The sequence below is a fragment of the Nesoenas mayeri genome, assembly GCF_963082525.1.
Source record: "Nesoenas mayeri genome assembly, chromosome: 1".
In the NCBI taxonomy this organism is placed as follows: Eukaryota; Metazoa; Chordata; class Aves; order Columbiformes; family Columbidae; genus Nesoenas; species Nesoenas mayeri.
In genome coordinates, this window is record NC_137541.1 from 87,849,680 (window position 1) to 87,871,675 (window position 21,996).

General features: G+C 41.9%; 1 protein-coding gene across 1 annotated transcript; it reads right to left on the bottom strand.

The window, feature by feature from the left end:
- Positions 1-1,845: 1,845 nt before the first annotated feature.
- Positions 1,846-9,861, bottom strand: HAO2 (hydroxyacid oxidase 2; the record flags this gene model as incomplete). Its single annotated transcript, XM_080345058.1, has 7 exons — positions 1,846-2,056; positions 3,150-3,219; positions 4,874-5,032; positions 6,819-7,034; positions 7,406-7,689; positions 8,530-8,681; positions 9,731-9,861. The coding sequence occupies 7 exons, from the start codon at positions 9,859-9,861 to the stop codon at positions 2,010-2,012; spliced, it is 1,059 nt and encodes a 352-aa protein (XP_080201184.1). The 3' UTR covers positions 1,846-2,009.
- Positions 9,862-21,996: the final 12,135 nt, after the last annotated feature.

The following is a 21,996-nucleotide window of genomic DNA, read 5'->3' on the forward strand; positions in this document are numbered from 1 at the left end:
CTTTGTAGCCCTCTTTGTAGCCTCTCCAGTGGCTTTATATCCTTTTTAATGTGCATACAGGCATTTTAGCCCTTTTAAATACATGAATTCTGCTTACACCCATACTTGGACAGCATTAAATAAAGATTAAAAACCAAGTATTGTTTAGCTCCTTCTAGGGAGAATAGTTCAGAGTAAATACTCATGCAGCAGCATATTGACATAGGCAAACTCGAACGGACATGAGCTCCAAATAATACATCAATAGACTTCTGCCCCGGCTGCAGGACCCTATCTGCCCCTAGTCTGCCTCACCTTACTCCCCAGTAGCTCCCTCCTCTCTGGGCAGCAAGAAGGCAGTTCTGGCATTGCCAGCAAAGGTCTGTGACACTGGGAGGCTCATGTGAGTTAGTGATATATAGAAATAATAGCCTAGATGAGGACTGAAATTTTTTCTGGAGAAAAATAATATGGAAATTTGGGGCTGGTGGGGGACAGAGATATGATGTAAGGAGATGGAATGAGGAAGAGGAAGGCTAGGTGGTATATCTGAAGACTTTGCTCTAAGGAGTGCTGTGGAAAAGGAACCATCTAGGTGAAAGATAGCTAAAAGAAAAGGGGGGGAAGGAAGGAAGGAAGGAAGGAAGGAAGGAAGGAAGGAAGGAAGGAAGGAAGGAGGGATCTCCTAGTTGTTATTAAAGACCTGTCACCAGCAGGTGATGGCAGGTGGGTGTCACAGCCAGGGATGTGCTTCCTCATGCAAAGACAAGACCCACATCTCAGGAAGGAAGAGATGAGCATACGTATCTGTTACCTTGGAGAGCAAGGGTTTATACTGCTCTGCACCATGTTCCAAAAGCAAAGGCCATGTGCTGCTCTGTTGTTACTCGCAGCTCCTGCCCACTCCGTCAGCCTGCACTGGCCACATTCATCCATGGACAGAGACCAGAGCACTGGGAAATTATTTACACACTGCCACAAACTTATGCTGTGCTCTGAGACTGCATCAGTCCTGATCACTGCTTGGATGAGTTTGCAGTGCAAATTAACTATATAGTGAAGGAAGAGGCTCTTTTGGCAGGGGCCACAGGTGTTGCTTTGGTTACTAGGGATTTCAGTGCTCTGCATTTAGAAGCAGTGGGCAGGAATTGCCTCCACCTCTAAAGGGTAGCTGGGTTCCCTATTAGCTGATGCACCTTGTTTCTGTGTCTGTTATGAATGTACCCATGGAAGCCCAAGCTGTGGAAGAAATCAGCCACAATACTTGCTGTCCTGGAGCAGGAAAGGTGTGTAGTTTGAGCTGCAGTCAGACATGTTGGTAGGTTGGTAGCACAACCAAGTGGAAGAAGCAAGAGACATAGTTTTTCATGGCTGGCTGCCTGATATAACAGTTTGGGAATGAAGCCCAACACAGGTAATGCCACAGAACAGCCAGTTTAAAGTACATTTATTTAGGTAAATAGCAATTACCCAAAGTGTTAAAGAACTTGTTGGTCTCAACAAGAGGACAATCTTTGCTAACACAAAGCTGTTCCTAATCTCCTGAGAAGTTTCCTGAACACCTTATCAGGTACTTCTTGCACATTCAACATTTGCACCTCCTTTTCTCTCTTCAGTCTGGCTTGGGACCTCAGTGTGAGCTGCCTCTGTTTAGGGAGCACTGCAGGATGCTTTTCACAGCTTTGAGAACTGAACTAGGTGTCGGCCGATCTCTGAGATGCTGGCACAGCCTGAAATAAATAGAGAAATGAAAAATGTTGGTGAGATAGAAAGGTCTGTTGATGAAACTTGGAAGGCCCTCACAGTATCACAGTATCACAGTATGTTTGGGATTGGAAGAGACCTCAAAAGATCATCTAGTCCAATCCCCCTGCTGGAGGAGGAACGCCTAGGTGAGGTTGCACAGGAACATGTCCAGGTGGGTTTTGAATGTCTCCAGAGAAGGAGACTTCTCTCTCTGAATCATGGTCTAGTCTTGTATGAGCCATGCAGGGATAGGTTGGTACTTCAGCAGCTCACTCTCAGGAGCCCTACTCCTCAATAGTTTCTTCAGCCTTGAGATTAGGCACTGGGCTTCCTACACAAGAAGAGTTAGAAACACAAAAAAGAAAAAAAAAGGATGTTTGTTACAAGCTGAGCAGGGAGCCATCTGATTCAGAGAGAAGTGGAAAGCAGACAGAAAAGACACAGAGATTGCCATGTGCCAAGTGACTGCAGGTGGAGATTTGCATTACTGTTTCATTTGGTCAAATCTGGGTGGAATTTCACAGCTCTGCCAAAAATGTCCCAACCTGCTACTCTTGCTGGGTTCAGTGTCCTTTTGCATGTGAAGAAGTGTGAGAGACTCCTTGAAAAAGAACTTGTAGGAATCTTTACTAGCTGAAAAAGTAATAAAAAACCCCAGCCTGTTAAGAAATGCTCATCGGGATTTCAGTTCCATTCTCCCAGTCAGAGTTGCTGTCCACTTGAGTTCATGGTTGCTAGAGCATGAAAATCTTTAAAATGTGATCTGAAGTGGGATAAGCCCAATGTGTCTAAGTACTTCTGCACTGGACCTGTATGTGATACTTGTTCATGCGTGAAACTGGAGTTCGCACTGGGCTGTGCAGGGAGGGGGTCACACACAGCAGCTGTGGGCAGGAGCAGAAGTGAGAAACGCAGAATGAGGAGCAACAGTAAAAGCCTGGAGAAGACTTGGAGGCTTTTAAAGCATGTGGCATACAGAGATTTGAACCTGCACCAACAGACTGTGTTCTCTAATACACAGAGAAAAATTCTGCATGCATTCTCTCTGAACCTTTCATGCAGCAAAAAAATTGCTTGTGATTTACCTTAGTAAGCATTAAATTAAATATTAGAAAACATATGCTGCAGTTCTCAGCAGAATAGAAATTCCATGTTTTGCTCAGCTATATTCAGGAATTTTGCATCTCTTTAATTAGGTCAGAAGGCTGCCTTAACTTCCTCCTTGCAATCTTCATTGGTAATGGCACCTGAAATGCCAAGTGGTTTCACAGGAAGCAAAGAACCACTTTAAATATAGCAACTAGACCCAGCACATCTCACATGGATTCCCTTTTTGTGACCCACCCACCAGGCTTCTGATTTTAGATGGCTCGCACGCAGAAACCTCTGTATCACTGATTACAAACAACCTGCACAGCACTTACCAGCTAAGGCCATTGACAAACGAAACTCATCCTGCAAAATTCTCAAAACATCTTGCAGACCTTCTTCACCCTGCTCCAACAAAGAAAGCAGTCAGGGTAAAAGGAGCCCTGGCACAGAGCAATGCCGCAGGATGCTTGCACTCTGACAGCTGGGACAGTCCCTCAGGCCCCTGCCAATTCCAGTCTCTCATACAGAGGAATGCTTAAGATTATATTATGGATACGCTCAGTTCATCACAGATTGATTTTAGATTCTTTTCCTTTTGTGATACATCTGAACAGGGAAAGAAAACAAAGCTGTTTTTCACATCTGACATTTTCTAGCTGTTTTTTTCTTAGCTTTCAGTTAACCCCCACCAATGGGCTTGTTTTAAAATGTCAAGCTTTACAATGCTGACAGTATTTTATGAAGTAATGAGAGTTTTATGTATGGTACAGCTTCAAAAACTTTAGTTTACTGACATACCAGACTCAGCCTTCAAAAATAGTACAGTTTGTTTTCCTCCAAGCAAGTGACACCAAGGAGCTCAACATACGTTTGATTTTGATCTCACTGTAAAATGTTGGAGGACTTTTTCTTTTTTCTCTTAATTTTTGTTTTTATTTCTTGCAATGAAGAACGCTTCAGGTGCAGACAATAGAAGTGCTTGTTCATGCCCTTCCTTTCTTGTATGCTAGGGCAATGCCACTGAGATACAACTTTAGGGACACTCTATGGAATATAATACCGAAGCACAGCTGAACTAAAATAATCCCCACTCCTTCCTGTTTGCATTGTGGAAAAAATGCAGGCAACTCAAAGCAACACCCTTTTCCTGTTAGGTGCTTTTTATGTGTTTACCAGCAACAGAAGCAGTGCTGCCAACTCTTCCAGGTTTCTTAGAAGATTCAGGTGATTTCTTGCTTAAAGCCTAGCTACTGGAATCCACAGCAATCACACTGTCGGACAGGAGTCTCATTTAAAAGATAGGAAATGTTTCTAGACCATATATATTTTTTTTTTTTTTCTTCTAGAGAAGAGCTTGAAGGCTCCAATCCAGAGGCTAAAAGGCAAAAATTTAGCAAAGCAAGCAACTGGTATAATTACATTTTAATTTTAATTTTAATTATATGATGTTAACCTTCTGCATCAGAGGTCTAATTCGTGACTGGATCATAGAAATGTGCTAGTAGTTAAGAAGCAGCAAAGCTGGAATTGAGATGGCAGCAGCACACTCAGGCACCTACAGGACATGGTTGTGCTCAGTTTTGTCCAAAATGTTTCAGACATCAGTGGGATGGAGTTCTATATATATTTCCGAAGAATTCATAAGAACTCTATGAAACTGCTGTATCAAAACCATAGGTCTCCAAGTAAACTGACAGCAAATAAAATTGTCAGACTCACCTTTCTGGCAAGTAAGCCCGCCTCTAATTTTGAAAAGTGCTGATGGTCCTGAGTCTTATAGTATTTTAGAATCAAACTGTAACACCAAGAGATCAGGTCCCACGAAAAAATGTTATCAGCTTCAAAATTTTGTTTGAAATTGTAAAATTCAGTGGTATTTTAAAACCATAGAAAATGCCTGGTTTTGATTCAATTTGGGGTGTTTCCACTTAGAATTCAGAAAAACAAAGCCAAAATAATGGGTAAGATTCTTCAATGGTGAAAACTGTCTGTGACTTTTAAATAACAGCAACAGGGTACGAGAAGTGGACATACAAATTCAAAGCTTCTTACTCACCTTGTAAGCCAGACCCCATAAAGCTGGTCTTCCAATAAAGACACATTTTGCTCCCAGTGCCAGTGCTTTTAATACATCACTTCCTTTTCGTATTCCACCATCCAAATAAACTTCAACGCTGCCTTGTACTGCCTCCACAACCTCAACCAGAGCATCAATCTGTAAAGAAACAGCCACTCTCACCTTGAGGTCAGCTTTTGATTCCAAGAGAAAGAGGAAACATTCCAAAGTGACAAGCAGGGATGAAATGCTTCGATAGCACACCTTCTTGAAATGAAATGTGACAATTCATCACCAATAGCTTGGCACCAAAAGCTGCAGAATAAAGTGCAGCTCCCTCTTCTGTTTGCCAGATAGTTAATTCCAATTTCTAGTGCTTTGTTTATACTGATATTCTTTGCTAGTAGTTCTGATAAGCGAAAAAATTATATTTGCAGTTGCTTTCTGAAAGATTTTTAAAATAAATTTCAATTGAAATTATTGTCGTTAATATCTTTCATTTGAGACGATGAATGACACAAATGTTCGTAAAAACTGCTGCTGTCCAAATTACCTGAAATTACATTTCAACCTTATCTTGGTGATTGCCTGTCTAAAGCCTCCTCAAACCTCCTAAAGCATCTATGAAGGATTTAATTTGCTATGTAGTGCAGTCCATGTATCATTTCCTCCAGACTAAGCCCCCTGATTCCCTAAGGTCTCTTCTGTGGAGCACAGCGCAGTGTCAGGCTGGTAGTGCCTGGCAGCACCACCCGGAGACACTGGCTCTGGTCCAGTATAACCAGTGGCAGGACATTGCACTAGGCCTAATTAACCCTCCTTTGCAGCAAAACCCAAGGTCTCTTTCTGCAGTCTCTTATATTCTTTTCCTTTCTTTTCATCTTTTTTAAAAGTAGATCAACTCTAATTAAGATTACTAAGTAGTTTTTTTCTAATTGGCCAACATTTTTTCCAGAATTTCAGACTGAAAATTTTCAGGCTGAAATTTTCCAAGAGTAGCTCACCAAGAGCAGGGAAAATACCTTCTGCTGTCAGGCTTGATACCAGAGGAGTAGCAGAGCTGAACTAGGTATCTACTGGTTTGTCTGTGTATGTAAAGAAACTCATAAGGTAGAAGAGCAGTTTAATGTGAATCCCATTTCTATTATTATGTCCTTAGCATTTAGATTAAAATTTTTAATTCATGTTATATGTCAGCCTTGACATATAACAGAATGGAGTTCCCTGGTACCTACTTCTACTTTTCAGAGGAAAACAGAGAAAATAAAGTCTGTAAGATATTATGCAATGCAGAACTGTAAAATAAGAACAATTGGAAAAACTGACAGAAGCTAAATTGAGCCAGTGAAATATACATGTGTCCAAACAACCTGTGATTTCTTTGTACAGACTAAAAAGCGACTGAATTTTTCTCCAGATAAGTTATCCTTTCCCTGGCTCATGAAAGTCAATAAATTCCTATTTAGACTTGAGTCTTTAAATATGCAAACAGACCTCTCGCTAAATCTAGCTGCATTGTTTGTGCATGTTTTGGCAGATGTGAACAATGAGAATATTTTATGTTCTCATTTGTAGATTTTTGGTTCAAGAGCTTCATTTTATTTTTGCTGCAGTACGCAAAGAGTACATGTGCCACTGCCCCAGCTAGTGAAGACATAGGCAGAAAAATTTACTGACTTAGCCAGTACTTCATCTGCAGTTATGTGGGCTCAGTGCTGCTTACAGAACCCTCTCAAGAAGCTGTGACAATACTTCAGTGGGCAGCCCATGCCAAAACATGCATCTTACCAGTTTAAAGCTAAAGTACATCTGTACAGATCCACAGCCATGCAATGAACACAAAAGGCCACCAGAAGCTTATATACAAAGACAAGCATAGAGATATCCAGGCTAGCACCAATGTGCATGCAATAAATGCTTTTGGGACATAAGTTTTCTAACTTACAGTGGCAGGTCCTCCATCCAGTTGCCTTCCACCATGATTGGACACAATAATTCCCTGAACTCCATGTCTCACTGCCAGCTCTGCATCTTCTTTCGTCAAGATGCCTTTGATGATGATGGGCAGGTGGGTCAAGCTCCGCAGCCAGTAGATATCATTCCAGGTGACCGAAGGATCAAGACTGTTGGGTGGCAGTCCATACTCGGAGCGGTCATCTCCCTATAGCCATAGGACAGAAGGAAACTTCATCTGAGCTGTAACAATACAGAGGCCCCTTGAAGTCTTTCTCTGCCCTAGGACAGATTAATTAAACATGTTAACAGACATATTCATCAGCTCCTGAAAGCACATGTCTCCAGAGGAGAACAATTACAATTGGGATGGAGATCAGTGTCTCCAAGGCAGCTGGACTGGAATTTTGAATCCAGAGCCCAGGCTGGTGGGAGGTCAAGCCAGGACGCTGCAGAACCAGAAGAGGAGAAGATACGCCCTGGGTACAGCAGATGCCAAAACAGCAGCTACCCGGTGATTTTTGTCTCATGTGGTACACGTCAGTGCCATGAATGAAAGGATGGGATCATTTTACAAACCTCAAAGGCTCCTTCCAAGTTCTTCAGTTTCATGTGGGGAGGAAGGCGGAAACCATTGCGGACATCATCACGTCTTTTGCCCGTGTAGGGCAGATCCGCGGTGAGGACGAGGCCCTGGAAACCCAAAGCCTCTGCCTGTTGGACCAATTGCTGGGAAACCGCCCTGTTGCGGTGGATGTAGAGCTGGAACCATCGGAGGCCACCGGGGGCAGCTGCAGAGATCTCCTCCAGTGTGCAGGTGGAGTACGTACTGGCAATGTAACAGGTGTTCATCGCTTTGGCCGCTTTGGGAGATATTGGAAAACAATCAGAATCAAGGCAATTTCAATGGTCCCACCAGACACCAGGTACAGAAGTTTTTTATATACAATTTGCAGAAAATACCTGAACCCCTGTTTTATTTGTATCCTACCAAACATGGCACTTTACTGATTGGCAAATATACTCCCTGGTTTAAAAATGGCTGCATTTACCATGCACTGCTGTAGGATCGTAGTTAAGAAAGCAGGAAAGAAAGGGGTAATTTATCAAGAGGTACTTTCATTTTGCAACTTTTTTTTTTTTTTAAAGCAGGAACTTTATTATTGTGTCCTCGCAGGAATGCACTGTTAAGTGCACTCGGTGTACACAGAAAGAGACATAGGAAAAAAAGATGTTTCCAGGGATCAGCTCTCCAAACCCACCATGGGGTTTGGGAAGAGAGAGATTATGCTTTTCTCCAAGAGAGACACTGTTTTTACTTGTAACAAGGAATTCACAGGCTGAGTCCCATCCACCACTTTTATGTCATCTCTAGAGCCCACGTCACTAAGGACCCCGTCTGGTTCTTGGTGTATGTCAGAAATGTGTTTACCGTCTCTCTAACTTTGCAGCAGCCTCCACAGGGCTGATCTCATAATAGTGGTAGTTGGAGAAGTAAAGCGATGTCTATAAGGCTTCCCATGTACTCTGTGTCACCAGCCCCACATGGGTCATCCACAAAAAGGGGTGTCAGAAAGGGGGAAAGGAGTTTGCTTCTTCAAGCCTGAAGATTTTTCTCAGTCATGCTTGAAATCATCCTAACAGCTTTTTGAGGTTTTCTACAACCCCCCTTCTTGCTACATGGCAAAAAAGCAGAAGACTACCTCTGGCTGTGCTTTTCTCTCCATCAGGCCATGCTAGCTGGTGGAAGCCGGTAGGGGCAATTCCTACAGGAAAGCTGATTTCAGTCCCCAGGAGCTTAGTGCTAATGTTCATCATGGATACATCCCGCAGCATACGTGGCCGGAAATGTATTCTGTAAGGCAAAATAAACCTTTCAGGATGGTAGCTATTCAGTGACTTTTCTAAAGTTTCATGGAAACCAGGTTTTCATTTACCTATCGCAGTGCAGGAATCTGAGCCAATAAAGAGCATATAAGACTCTTCAACCTTCCTCTTTGCTTTTAAAGGTCAATTCAGCCAGCAGTTCAGCCACTTCCATTTTTCTTTAGTCCCATGCTCCTGCTTGCTAGCCACAGTACATCATTTCTGCATTTCCCACCTCAGCTCACCAGCTCTTGTTCTCCCACTGCCCACCTCACAGTCCCAAGTTGCTGCCTTCCACTCTACCATTCGTACGTCTGTCCTCACTGTACAATGTGCCTGCCCTCACTCTCTGCAGCATGTTCCCGAATCCCATACTGCTTACACAAGGACTTCCTGCTGTTCACCACATCCTCCGCGTTGCATCTCATTCTATTATAGCCACTCATCCCCTTTCCTGTTATACCACACCATACCATACCATACCATACCATACCATACCATACCATACCATACCGTACCGTACCATACCGTACTGTACCGTACCATACCGTACCATACCGTGCCACACCATACAATGCCATGCCATGCCATGCCATGCCATGCCATGCCATGCCATATCGTACCACGCCACACCATACCGTACCACGCCACACCATACTGTACTGTACCATACCGTACCATACCATACCATACCATACCATACCATACCATACCATACCATACCACACCACACCATACCATACCACACCACACCACACCATACCATGCCACACCATACCATTCCACACCATACTGTACTGTACCATACCAATTATTTGCCTAGACCCTCAGCATCCCTTATGCCTCATGCAATCTGTGTCGTATTGAGGCTAGCATCAGAGCATACAGTGTATGTCATTCAAGTAAGTGCATTTTGCTTGGGGACCACTTTGAAGGGGCAAGGTGTAAGGAACATTTGCTTGTGGAGTCCATGTGCTTGCACAAAAGCATAGTTTAAAAGTTTGCAGTGCAACATCCATCATTTCCTCCTCCCGTTACCTTTTATATGCCAGTATGTTTTCATCTCGAGTGCAACAGTCATCTGCTCCAGCTGCAAAAAAATCCCAAGCCATCTTCGGTAAATACTTTTTAGCATAAGTTTCGAAGTCTGAGAGACACACCATAGCCATTGCCAAGAGAGGCTCTGGGAACCTTGAAGCACAGAATAACATGGAGAGGAAATTAGTTCCCTGAACTGTCATTCTCTCTTTCAGGGGCTCTAATGTCACTTAATGCAAACCTTGGACCCATCTCTCTTGTAGAAGAGTTGCTAAGAGGTTGTCTCTGTTTATCTTGGCATTCATCCTCTCACCTAGTACAAGGAAAACTTGCAGATGCAGCCATAAGAGTGGGTAGAAGTTGCATCTCTCTGCCTCTCTTTATTCTGTCTTAAACAGAGGCCTGAAGAGGACATTTTAGGTCCTCTGCTATTTTAAGAAACAGCAATTGTGTAATTCTGTCATAAATTCCATCTTAAAACTAGCTGGGTTATTTGTTCCACTAATTCTCCTCAAAGGTTGTCCCAGAACATCATTTCTGGATTACCCATTAGGATGGCTCTCTGACTGAATCATTAGTTACGGAATGCAGTGCCTAAATTAAAGCTCATAAAATCTGCAAGCAAGTAAATATGGAGTCTACATCTAACCTGCTCCAGCATGAACACATTGTAAACATCTGAGAACCAGTCACTGTTAAGGCCAGTGGTGCAGAAAACCAACTTATTTTCTACAGATCTTCATTTCTCTTTTGTAACAAATATCTTCTGTGTGTTCACATTGCATACTGCATCATTGATACGTGCTTAAAAAAAGCGCATACAAAATTTGGACAAACTATGAGAAAACACTGGCAAAAAGCAAATTCTACAACATGAAACATATTTCTAAGAACTACCCTCAATCTTTCAGGGAACAGAAGTGACATTGTGTGACCCAGATGTCTAATCAAACCAACATAAATGCTGCCTAGCACATGCCTACACTTTACTTGCTTTTGAACCAGCCAGGACTAAAAACTATGCAAATTAATGTTTTAGTACACTAGGTTGGTGTGCGAGGAAACATGCACAAAACACAGACAAAATCAATTTGCTAAATCATTTGTTGCAATTACTTCTGCAGCTCTGATTAGAATAGGCATTTTGCAAGCTAAATGAAAACAAGAAGTTTTAAAACAGCTGTGGTTTGGTCTAGGTTTTCTAAAAATGTACAGGAAGAAGTAAGTATCCTAGTTTTCAGGATTAGCCTCCCACCACAGATTAGCAGGGGTTGCAAGCTTCACCAAAACCAGTCCCATGTGTCTGATGTTGTAACATTTCTGGCACAGACAAACACATAGGTTATGTACGCAGATCCAACCTGTCAAACTGCAGACATGGATATGTCTCACTGACTGAGGTGTCTGTGTATACTCTTGAAAATTAGGACTCATAATTCTCTCTGCTAGGAAAGAGCCCCAGATGAGGGACTCATTGGTAGTGGAAGAAGAAATGTTGCCTGATTTCTGGAGTATCATTTTGTCTCCTCTGACAGGCCTTAGGTAGGAGGTGGTAAAGTATCCCAAGCCCTCTCTGTATGCCTTCAAAACATCAATCACTGCTGATAGCATGTGTCTTCATATATCATAAATCATGATATACCATAAACCACGTATCAAGACTTATGCTTTTCCAACTGTTCGAAAAGTCAAAGCCAGCAAGCCCAAAAAGATAAATCAAGTACTCTCATGGCAGAATAAATGGGACTTCTAAACAACCGAGGCCCAATTCTCATTGTCTCCAAAGTCAGGACTCAGTTCAGACTTACTTTGGGTTTCAGAGAAGCTGCAGGAGGTGCGACTCTTTCCTTCAGGTTCACCCGCAGACAGGATGTAGAGGAGGTCTCTTCACTGAGTAGCTGCTTTTTTCTCAAGTCAATAAACAACGACCAGAGATTAAAGCTCAATCCCACAGTAAACTTTGTACTGTTTGTGTAGCACTAACTTTGTTTAGCTATCAGGTGGTTAAATCAAGCACCACCTTGTCAGCAGCATGATTGCTTGCGACACAGCATTGGAGCTGAGCTCTTTGGCTCTGCATTCATTCAGGCTCTGCATGCATTTAGGGAAGCAACAGTATTTCAGGGCTTTTGATTGAATTTCTAAACTGCTTGGAAACTTGCTGCTGAACATGCTATAAACCCACCAAAATGATGATCCACAGGCAGTGTGAGTTGTTACAGCCCACAGCTACCGAGCCTTGAATCTTCACCACCACATGTGGAGGAGACTTTTTTGCTTCCTACCTTATGTGAGCAAATAAAGTACCCTTTGTCTTCTGCTGTTTTTAAAGGGCTACGAGCGCTCTTGTGGTCTGGTTGCTCTCACATTGGCCCTGCAGATTCCCTCCTTTTGCTCCCCACACAGCCATCTCCCAGGAGGATCACAGGTCTTCTCCCTTTCCTGTGCTTGTGGCTGGTGAGACTTCTCTGTGCTTCCCTCCATCTCCCCTGTTAAGCATTAACAAATGGGACTGAGGTGCTAACAGATTTATGATATTGATTTAAATTTGCAAGATATGAAAAGTAAACACTGGACAGTTTTGTCTTTTTTTTTTTTTTAACCTTAGGGTTCATGTTTTCAATTTTTCCATGCAAGCATTAGACCTTGAAACCTTTATTTTTACCAACTGAAAATTGAGATATTTTCTTACAAACATGTGATACCAGGTGCAGACAGTGAGGCAGAAACTTGTAAAAACATTCCCAAAGTTTTACCAGTATTGTTGCCCGCCCAGCCCAAGCAGCCCAGCTAGGGCAATGAGTGATCCAAAGGACCAGGGAAGTGCTGGAAGACAAAGAGAGCTGCAATCTCATGACCTGGTGTCCAATAGGCTGGTCTGACCCAGGACTGCAGATCTGATGTTCCTGACAGCAGAAATCCTAGATTGCTGGCACTATCTTTGCAGCTGTAGCAAATACCTAGTCTTCTGTTAAATGTGTTCACAAGACCCTGACCAAACATGATGAGCTACACCCTCATCTTTCAAAACCTTTTAAAATTCAGCCTTCAGAGCTCACTAACCACTGACAGTACTGTGAGTCTGGCTTTTGGCATCCAGCTGTGGATATAGGTGTCACAAATGAGACAAGGTGTGCACGCTTAGTTAGAGAGCCCGTTAGCTCCTTGGTTTGCTTTCTTGCCCAGGACAACCCGTGGAGCAGACAGCCTTCAGGTCACCTCTGTAGAGAAGAGCAAAGTGCCATCTCTATTTGCACAGAGCTGAGCACATCCCTGAAAAGGGAAGGAAAATCTTGTGCTTATTCTCTCTCCACTAGATGTCAGCTTTGGGTCATATATGTCAATCTATAGTGGTAATAACAGCAACAAAAACCAAAACAGTCATTGGTGGCCTGCCAGGAACTATAGCCTTAAAACTGATATGGTCACATCAGAAGAGTGCCTGCTAATATGTTTGGAAGTCTCCATTCCCTTTGTTTTATTCATAGCATTTTCTGGTGCACAGCATAGCAATAAACGTAGCTACATCTGGTCTGGCCTGATCTTTGTTTTAGCCTACAAGCTATCTCCAGGGTCTTCTGTCGTATTTCTCATTATGCTGATCTCACTACTCCACTACTTTAGGGATGCACATTGCAGCCAACTCACCAAACCATAAAGTTTATTGTTTCATGGTTGTCATAACTTTACAGGAATTAAAAATAGCCTGTGACTACTGTATTTTGCATCAGGAGAGGGAAAAGATCTCTACTTCTGTGCTGTGGCTTTTAAGAGACTGTACTTTGCATCTAGATATATTCTCTTAGTTCGGCAATGAACTCAGTTCAAAGTAGCAATGACTTCTTGTCCCATAAGTAGTATTTTCTCTGATACTAGTAATACTCCTGGTTTAGCTGTGAAGCTCTAAAGTTCTAATGAAATCAAAATTTGCCACAGCGATAATATATTTCATTAAAATCCTTGCTATATACCTGAAAAAAGTGGACATGTTTTGAAGTTTTGGAGCCCTTTCACTGGAGTATGATAAAAGACTCTCTAAAATCTTTGCTGGAAACCTTGCTGTCTTATTTTGAGTAGTGAAGAAAATAATATAGGAAATACACATCTGGTCCAGCCTTGCAGGTAGAGTGACAACCAGTCAACAGCCAAATCTTCATTTTTACACAGCTGGGCTTTTGTAGTTGCTTACATTTCAATACTAGCATAGTCAAAGGCTCATGAGTTCAAACAGAAAGATCCTGTGTAAATCTGTGCTCCGGTTCATATTACAATCACGATGCTCATTACTCCAGTTGGCTATATTTATTTGCTTTTCACAGATGGCAAATCACCATGGGTCAAGCTGACATGTACCTCATTGATATATCCACTAGTGGTGGGTTCAGTCTGGGGCTTTACAATACTTCGGTGAAGAATCTGGTGATGTCTAAGCAATGTAAATAACTCAGATGGCATAACAGTTTGCACACAGTCACCACTGTTTTTCTTTATTAGATGTCTTTCTTGGGCATGTGCCCCATATTTTGAAGGAAAACTCTTTTTCCTTGCATGTCGGTCATGCAAGAAAGTTCTCCCAAAAATAAATATTTAAACAGCCATCCCTCTATTATAGGTGGAGATGGCAACAAATATTATATTTAACATTGCCTAACACTTTTGATTATAAGATCCAGTTTTCAGTTGCTTTTAATTTTGTCATATTTTAATCATTCTGGGCTGAAATTTTCCATCCTTAGTCTCTGTGTTGGGCTGAATTTTTTGGGGAACGTTTCAGTGAAAGTCAGTCAGCAACTTCCAAGAATGAGGTTAGTGAAAAATATGTTGGTTGGCCCATGCTGAAAATGCCTTACGGTGGTTTCACTGCAGTTTGATGCTTCATGCAAGGGCTTGAAATTAGCAGAGGCTGATCCCTGGGGGCATCAGCCTGTACTTGCTGGCCATATGAAAATCCAGCCAGATCTGACCTAGCTGTAAATCACTGCTCTGTGCTTGCACAGGCTCAACAGAGCTTGTCTGAAATCCAGATGTTTCCTTTACTGAAGACTTGCTTAGTGCAGAGCATGGTTTTGCCCATGGCCAAAGGAACTCAGAGAGCCCCAAATATGAGTAGATGGCAGAGAGCTGGTCAGCCCCCAGCTTCCCACCCCTTCTTGCCACCTGTGCTTGGATTCAGCCTTAAACAGCATCAGAGGGGAGAAGGAAGAGAACAATAATGGCTCAAAAGAGGAGCCACAGGACAGCACCTAGGGACAGGCAGGGTGGGCAAAAAGGTCAGAGATGGAGCAGATGGGAGCAAAACAGGACAGAGACATGCCAGGGTGACAGGACTTTAGGGAGATAAAACAATCGAGAGAAGGGGACAAATCTGGGGAAGAGGCAGAAAGGGACAGCCTGTGACACATTGGGCAGAAAGAATTCTTGGAGACTACCAAATATTTGGTTGTTTTTTCTATAACCACTTTTGTCTCCAAAACCCAGAAGAGAGCTTGATTTATTCTTAGCATTACTCTGCATAACAGCAAAAAGCCCTTTGGGAAAATGTGTTTCATCTACCCCCAGTGTTAGATTCTCAGAAAGGAGAAGTGTTTCCTACTAGCAGATGATTCTGCTAGTTCATGCAGTAGGGCTCTGTGCTGTGTTTCTGGAGGTCCAACCATATGAAGTCTCACACCTCCTGTGTACTGACACATGTGGTAAAATATCTTTTCTGAGCCCCTCTTTCTGGCTTGCATAACATGCCATACAGCACCTAACTATGAGTCTTCCCATAAGGTAGTTGCATCTCACTTCAACATCTGCATCAGCATTAGAGAAAGGGTCTGAAGCAGATGCAGTTTAACTAACGTGCACCAGGGAGAACCAAGGAAAGATCTGCTAAGCCAGTGACAACAGGGTGCAGTGAAATGACAGGATGCAAAAGCAGATCAAGTCTGGAAAGAAACACCAAGGCTGATAAACCATAGCCAGTTAATTGCTACTAACACTGTGCCGGCACAGCCTCCCTGCTTCCAGTGTTCAGAGCTGTTCTGTAGATTATCACCACACTGGTCCTAACCTCTGTGCTTTGCATCCTTGGCTGTAAAATACAGCACTGGTCCAGAACTATTCTTATTTGTCTGTGCTCTGCAAGAGCTAGTGGACTTAGATTGCATGAAATAAGACAATCCATATCCATGAACACATTGGAAAAATCATGCCTCCTGGGGACCTATCCCAATTCCCTTCCACTGCCACTGTGACCCTGTACACAGAATCTCTTTTTATTTAATTCTTTTCTTTTTTTTTCTTTTTTTCTTTCCTCTAGAGAGTTCAGGTCAGAAAAACAATCATCCTTTTCCCTTGCAAGTTGCAGGGATCCCTTCTCACAAGGGGCAGAGAATCAAGCACACTAGACTTTTCAAATCACAGGCTGGATTTTCAGCTTCATCCCAAACCAAGTGGTGACAAGACCTTTCAGCAGGCAACTCCTTGGGCATAGGGAAGTCTGCCTCTTTCCCACACCATATCTATTTTAGCCTTCCTGGATGCAGCAGCTTGTAGGTGGAGCACAATGTATCCTGCCATCCATCAATATGAATCTTCCTACACCATTAGATTTTCCTGGTAACCTGAATTTTTGTGGTATCCTTTCTTTTAACTCATCTTTACCCTTTTCCTTCATTCCTTCTCTCCCCCTGGAAAAAATGAGAGAAGCTAGGAGCACGCTTCTGGGTCCTACTGTGTAAATCTGCTCCTTTGCATCTCTTCAAGTGAGAAAGATCTGGAGTGCTTTGTGGCACCAAAGCGAGATGATGCAGTCTTTTCATCAAGTTACCCCTCTTAATAAAAATACTGGATCTGCAGACTCTGATAAGCCCCTTCACCATTAATGCTGGAATCAAGCCAAAAAGGCACTGGGTGGGAGAAAAGATCACATCAGAGTTTGATGTAGGAGACTCACTGCTGTGTGAGGAGTCATGGGCTACAAGTAGCAGGGAGGGAGTACACAAGCAGGATCATGAACCGAGCATACAACCATAAGAAAAAGATTTTAGGGAGCAGTTCCAGAGTAATGTAATTATTGCTGCAAACTGCAGGAGGAGAGAGGACAAGGACTGTCTATTCCAGTCTGAAAACATACAGGACTGCTCATCTCAGACACGTATCTAAGACTACTGTCAAGCAAATAAGTACAAATAAGTACTAACCTGCAGTATGTATGAAAAATAGGGGTAAGGATGTGAAGTGAGCAAGAAAAGAGTTAGGGAAGAAGGGCTGCAGATGCTGTGTTTCCCAGAAAACCCTTTGATCCTCACTAACTGCTGCCACAGCTGCTTCCAAAGACACTGAGCTCACACAAGGTGGAGCAACAGAGGAGCTCAGGCATGACTCAGCTTTGAGTCTTGCCTTTGACTTCCATGAGTAGCTGTCCTTCTTAAAGCTAGGGAGTCAGAGGCAGCTGGATATCACATTAATCATGATACACCTCTATGTAGAGTTGGCTACAGATTATTTTGTCCATAAGCTTATCTGGCCTAATAGGCTAGTTAGGCCTGTGTAGATATTCAGCTTTTCTCTTCCTTCTTGTTTTTTAAAGAACTGTGGTACTGGCAGTGAAAGAAGTAGATCACTAACAACCACACAGCACAATAAAAACAGAAAAAAGAGGTACCTAGGAGCTGCACCTACCTGAGACAAAAAGCACTCTGGGCTTGATGTCCCACTTCCATTTTATAAGCTTGGTAAAGTCCCAGCAAATTTAATCTACAGGGAGAGTGACGCTGCTATCTGGCCACCATTTGAGAGTCAGTGAGAACTAAGTCTCTATCTGCCACTGCATAACCTCCATAGACAAAAACAAAACAGGGCTGATAGGAGGCCAGAAAGGCCACCTGGTCCACTCCTCTTCTTGAAATCAGAATCAGCTATACTTGCACCCATCTCCAGTCATGGAGATGCCACATCCTCCAATGAAGACCAATTTTGTTGATTTACTACCCTCAAAACAAGGAAAATTTACAGGTTTCATGTGGATTGCCCTTCCCATTATTTAAGCTATCATCCACCCTTAGTGAACACAGAAAAAGACTCACTCCTGTTCTCTTTATGTCTATCTTTAAAATATTTAAAGATCTTTGTTGGGCTATCCCCTCCATTGTCTCTTTTCTAAATCAAAATATGCAAATTCCTTCGGCTTTTCCTCATGAGCCATATTTTCTAGACTTGTGGTCATTCCCAGTTCTCTCCTCTGACGCTCCAGCTGTTCCACATCATCCCTTAATTAAAGTACCAGAAACTGGATGTTATACTCCAGCTGAGTCCTCTCCTGTCTTTGCGTGGAACAGAGCAGAAAGAATACGCCAATACTCCTGTTTATTCACTGTGATGATAGAAGAGTATTTTTGTGTTCATTACTCAGCAGTATGTTCCTTAATCTATTCTTCAGATATACCATTCCATCCTGAGATAAAGAAAGGAGCCAAACCTTTTTGTTCATCTCTTCCAGACAAAGAAGTAGTGTTATCTTTTTTCCAACAATGATAAAAGTCAAGCTAAGGATAACAGAAGTCTCAAACCCCAGAGATCAACCACTTAGCAAAGAACTCTCATTTCTTGCTAAAAATGTTGTGAGGAAATAGAAGTCATAAAAAGAATCCATCACAAATACTCAACAGAGACACCCTAAAACAGCTAGGATGTCTCTCTGGAGAAACAGAGGCAGAGAAAACCTGATATGATATATGATATGGAGGCCTTTGAAAATCAGTGTCAAGAACAGTCTGTTATCCTGAAAAGGGCCACCTCAGCCTTGAGTGTTTGTGGTGATGGAAGGGCAGAAAATAAAGGAGATTTTCATGACTCTAAGTCTGAATAAGAATGTGGACTCGAAACCACAAGACACTCCTTCACCAGTTTGTCAAGGTCATCTGAAGTAATTGCAGCCACTCCCAGTTCAATGAAATATAGAAATATAATAAATATATTCTCTATTCTGTCATACATTTGATTAATTAAAAACTTAGCAATAGAGACCTCAGGCTAGCAGTGAACTATCAAGAACTGCTCTCTGAGTATACTTGTCAAACCATATTGCATTCATCTGCTAAAAACTGTACATAGCCAATGTTTCCTTAGCTTGCTTCTGAGAAGTTTGTATGTGACAATGTTCAAAGCATGACTAAAGTTAAGATACATCTTTCTGCTGTTCTCCCCTATCCACAAGTCCTATCACAGAATCATATTAAATTGGTTTATTATGATTTGTTCTCAATATTTCCATACTTGTTCCCACTCACCTTGTACTTACTTATGGAGGTTCAACAATTGCTTCCCCTGCCCCCTCATTATTGAAAAAAATAGTAAGAGGCAACATTCTGTACTCCACAATTCCTCAAAGATAACAGCTAATAGTTCTGGCATTGCTTCACACAATCTTCCCGGTATCCTAGCAGGAATTTCATCAAGTCCAGCTGATTTGAAAACATCCAACATATCTAACTCTCTACCATTATATTTCTTGGTCTTGCAGCAAATTGAAAACATTCTCAAACCTTCTTAGCAAAATGAGGGCCCTGACAGTAATTTTGAAAAGAAAATATTCCCTTATTGCCTGAAAAAATACAAGTAGTTGGGGAAAGCCAACGAGTGTGGAAAAGGCTGGGCTCAGCATGAGTGCACTTACGAGTTAAAAAAAATGGCAAAGTTCTGAATCCTGAAGGAAAGCACAATGCAGAAGATGCAAATAATCTAACAGGGAAAGGGAAACAAACATACTGGGTTTTATACAAGATGCCAATGAAAGAACCAAAGTGGTGGTATACTTGCTTCTTCACAATATTTGAAATAAAAAAATAAGATGAGGAATGAGAATGTCTGGTCCAAAATGCAGACACTGATATGCCAGGCACATCAGAAACCTGGGCTGAGGAAGGCAGTCAAGGGAGCACTAAATCCAGAATATAAAGTGCACCATAAAGGTAAACTGTGCCACAGGCAGAGCAATGCACTGCCTTATTGAAAGCTCAGCATCAAATTGAATATTCAAGCTCACCATCTCAACGAGTAACATGACATCTGTACAGGGTAAAACTCTGGGCCGAAATAGGAAGAATATAGTTATAACAAATGTTACTGGCCCAGGATGGCAAAATGCCTTGAATTTGATAAGTTGAAAGAGATCAGAGAGGCAGTGTGGGTGAGAAAAACAGTAGTAACAGGAGACTTGAACTGGCCTCCTGTAGTTCAGCAAATGTCATTCCAGGCCATAAAACAGAGACGACATTTTGGGGCTCTGTCAGCAATTTTTCGGTGGAGCAGCTGGTTGGAGAGCCCATGGGAGCAAATGCAGTCCTCAGCTTTGTGGCTCTAGCCCTTCCAGAGGAAGTTCCACTTGGTGACAGTGACCTCAGAGGACTCGGCTTCACCAGCTCTACAGGAGCATCGCAGGCCAAATACACCACTGCCATTGTCCTCAGCTTCAATAAAAGCTATGCAGAAATAAGGACGCTTGTTAAAAAGAAGCTAGAAAGGTCAGCAAAGAGAAATCTTAACAAGCAGCATGGAAACTTCTGAAGAACATCAAACTGGAAGCATAACACCACTGCATATGACCTATTGAGAAAGGCCAGAGAATGGATTAAAGGAGGCCAGCACACATAAAAAGCCAAGTAAGTTTATTAGCAGTAAGCAGGCAATTTTCTAAAAGATGCCTATTGTATCCAAACCAATAAAATGAAATGAATAGTGTAGTCAAGCAGATTAAAAGCAAAATCCTAATTAGGACGTCTAAAAAAGAATTTGAGGAGAACTAGCTAAAGGAATCAAAACTAGTACTAAGTCCTTAATCAAAAATGTTCTGCTATGGACTCTGTATGACCAGCTACTGATAAGGCAGACTCAGAGACAAGGAAGCCATTCTGCATTGCTGTTCACTAGGGTAAGTTTTCATAAGGGGGAAAATGCAGAGGATATGTCTGAAATCAAAATAATTGTGGATGAGATTATGTTTCAAACAGGATGGAAACGTTAAATTACTGATCACCATGTGCAACATCCCACTTGAAACCTCCTTGGGACCTGAAGACTGTGCTGACACTTAAACACTGTAAGGATTGTTTCAAATACTACTTGCACTGCTCTGTTAATTGTTAATATTAGACAAATGCAGCAGCAAGTGAAGTTGTGCTAGCACGATATTGTTCTCTTTGCAAGTGTTGTTGGGTTTTTGAGTACAAATCTGAATCTTCTGAGTTTTTACTAGTGTAATTGGATGTCTTTTTAGTCAGCAATGAATAAAACTGAACTAAGTGTGGCTTCTGTATGAAAGTAGCACTTAAGGTTATCATTTCAATGACACTTCTAAACTGCTCAAGTCCAGTTGCAATGCTAAAAGTTGACTCCATTGTAAATAAAGCCACCTATGACATCTTCCTCAAAAAGAACAAAACACTTGTATTTACAGGGTATCGATACCTTCAGAAAGAAAACAAACTAGAATGTGTCTTCGGCAACTAGGTGAAGTAAAAAAAGTTTACTGGATTTCTTCCAAAAACATTGTCGGGAAAATCAGTGTTACTTAAAGCTACATAACTTTCAAGATGGTTCTTGTCCTGCATTCAAACACCATCTTATTTGGCCACTTTCTTGTCCTGTTGTGTTGCTTTATACACAGGATGGGTGTGTTTTTACATGTTACTGCTAAAAGTGGAATCCAGTTTTGACCAAAAATGAATGACATTACCAGTGTTAATATTATTGGACAAGGTTTAGTGCCAGAGTTAGCTTTAATGGTTGGACTCAATGATCTTGATGTTCTCTTCCAACCAAAATGATTCTACGACGATTTTATATGAAGCCAATCTTTAAAAGAGGTCCTGAGGGAGCAGCCAGGGAAAAAAACATGTCTTATGCTTCATAATATCTTTTAAGCCTGGAAAGGTGAGCAGTGTCACTTCAGGAGACCACAGTGTGCATGTGTGAGAGGGGAAGTTCTGCTCTTGACAAATCAGTAGCACTTGGTAGATAATTTGTTGATATGTGAAGAAACAGGATATACTTCAATACAGTCAAAATTACTCATGTAAAGAGAAGTGCTGTCTGAGAGGCTTCTTTGATCATCTCTGAAAGGATCAGCAGCAGACAGGTGAAGACCTCCCTGTAGATAGAATATACCTTGAATGGTCCCTCACCGAAGCCTGCTAAGTACACTAAGCAGCCAAAATATAAGAAGGAAATATCTTGAAAAATTATTAATTGAAAGAAAAGAAATAGAGGGTAGAGATAAACAA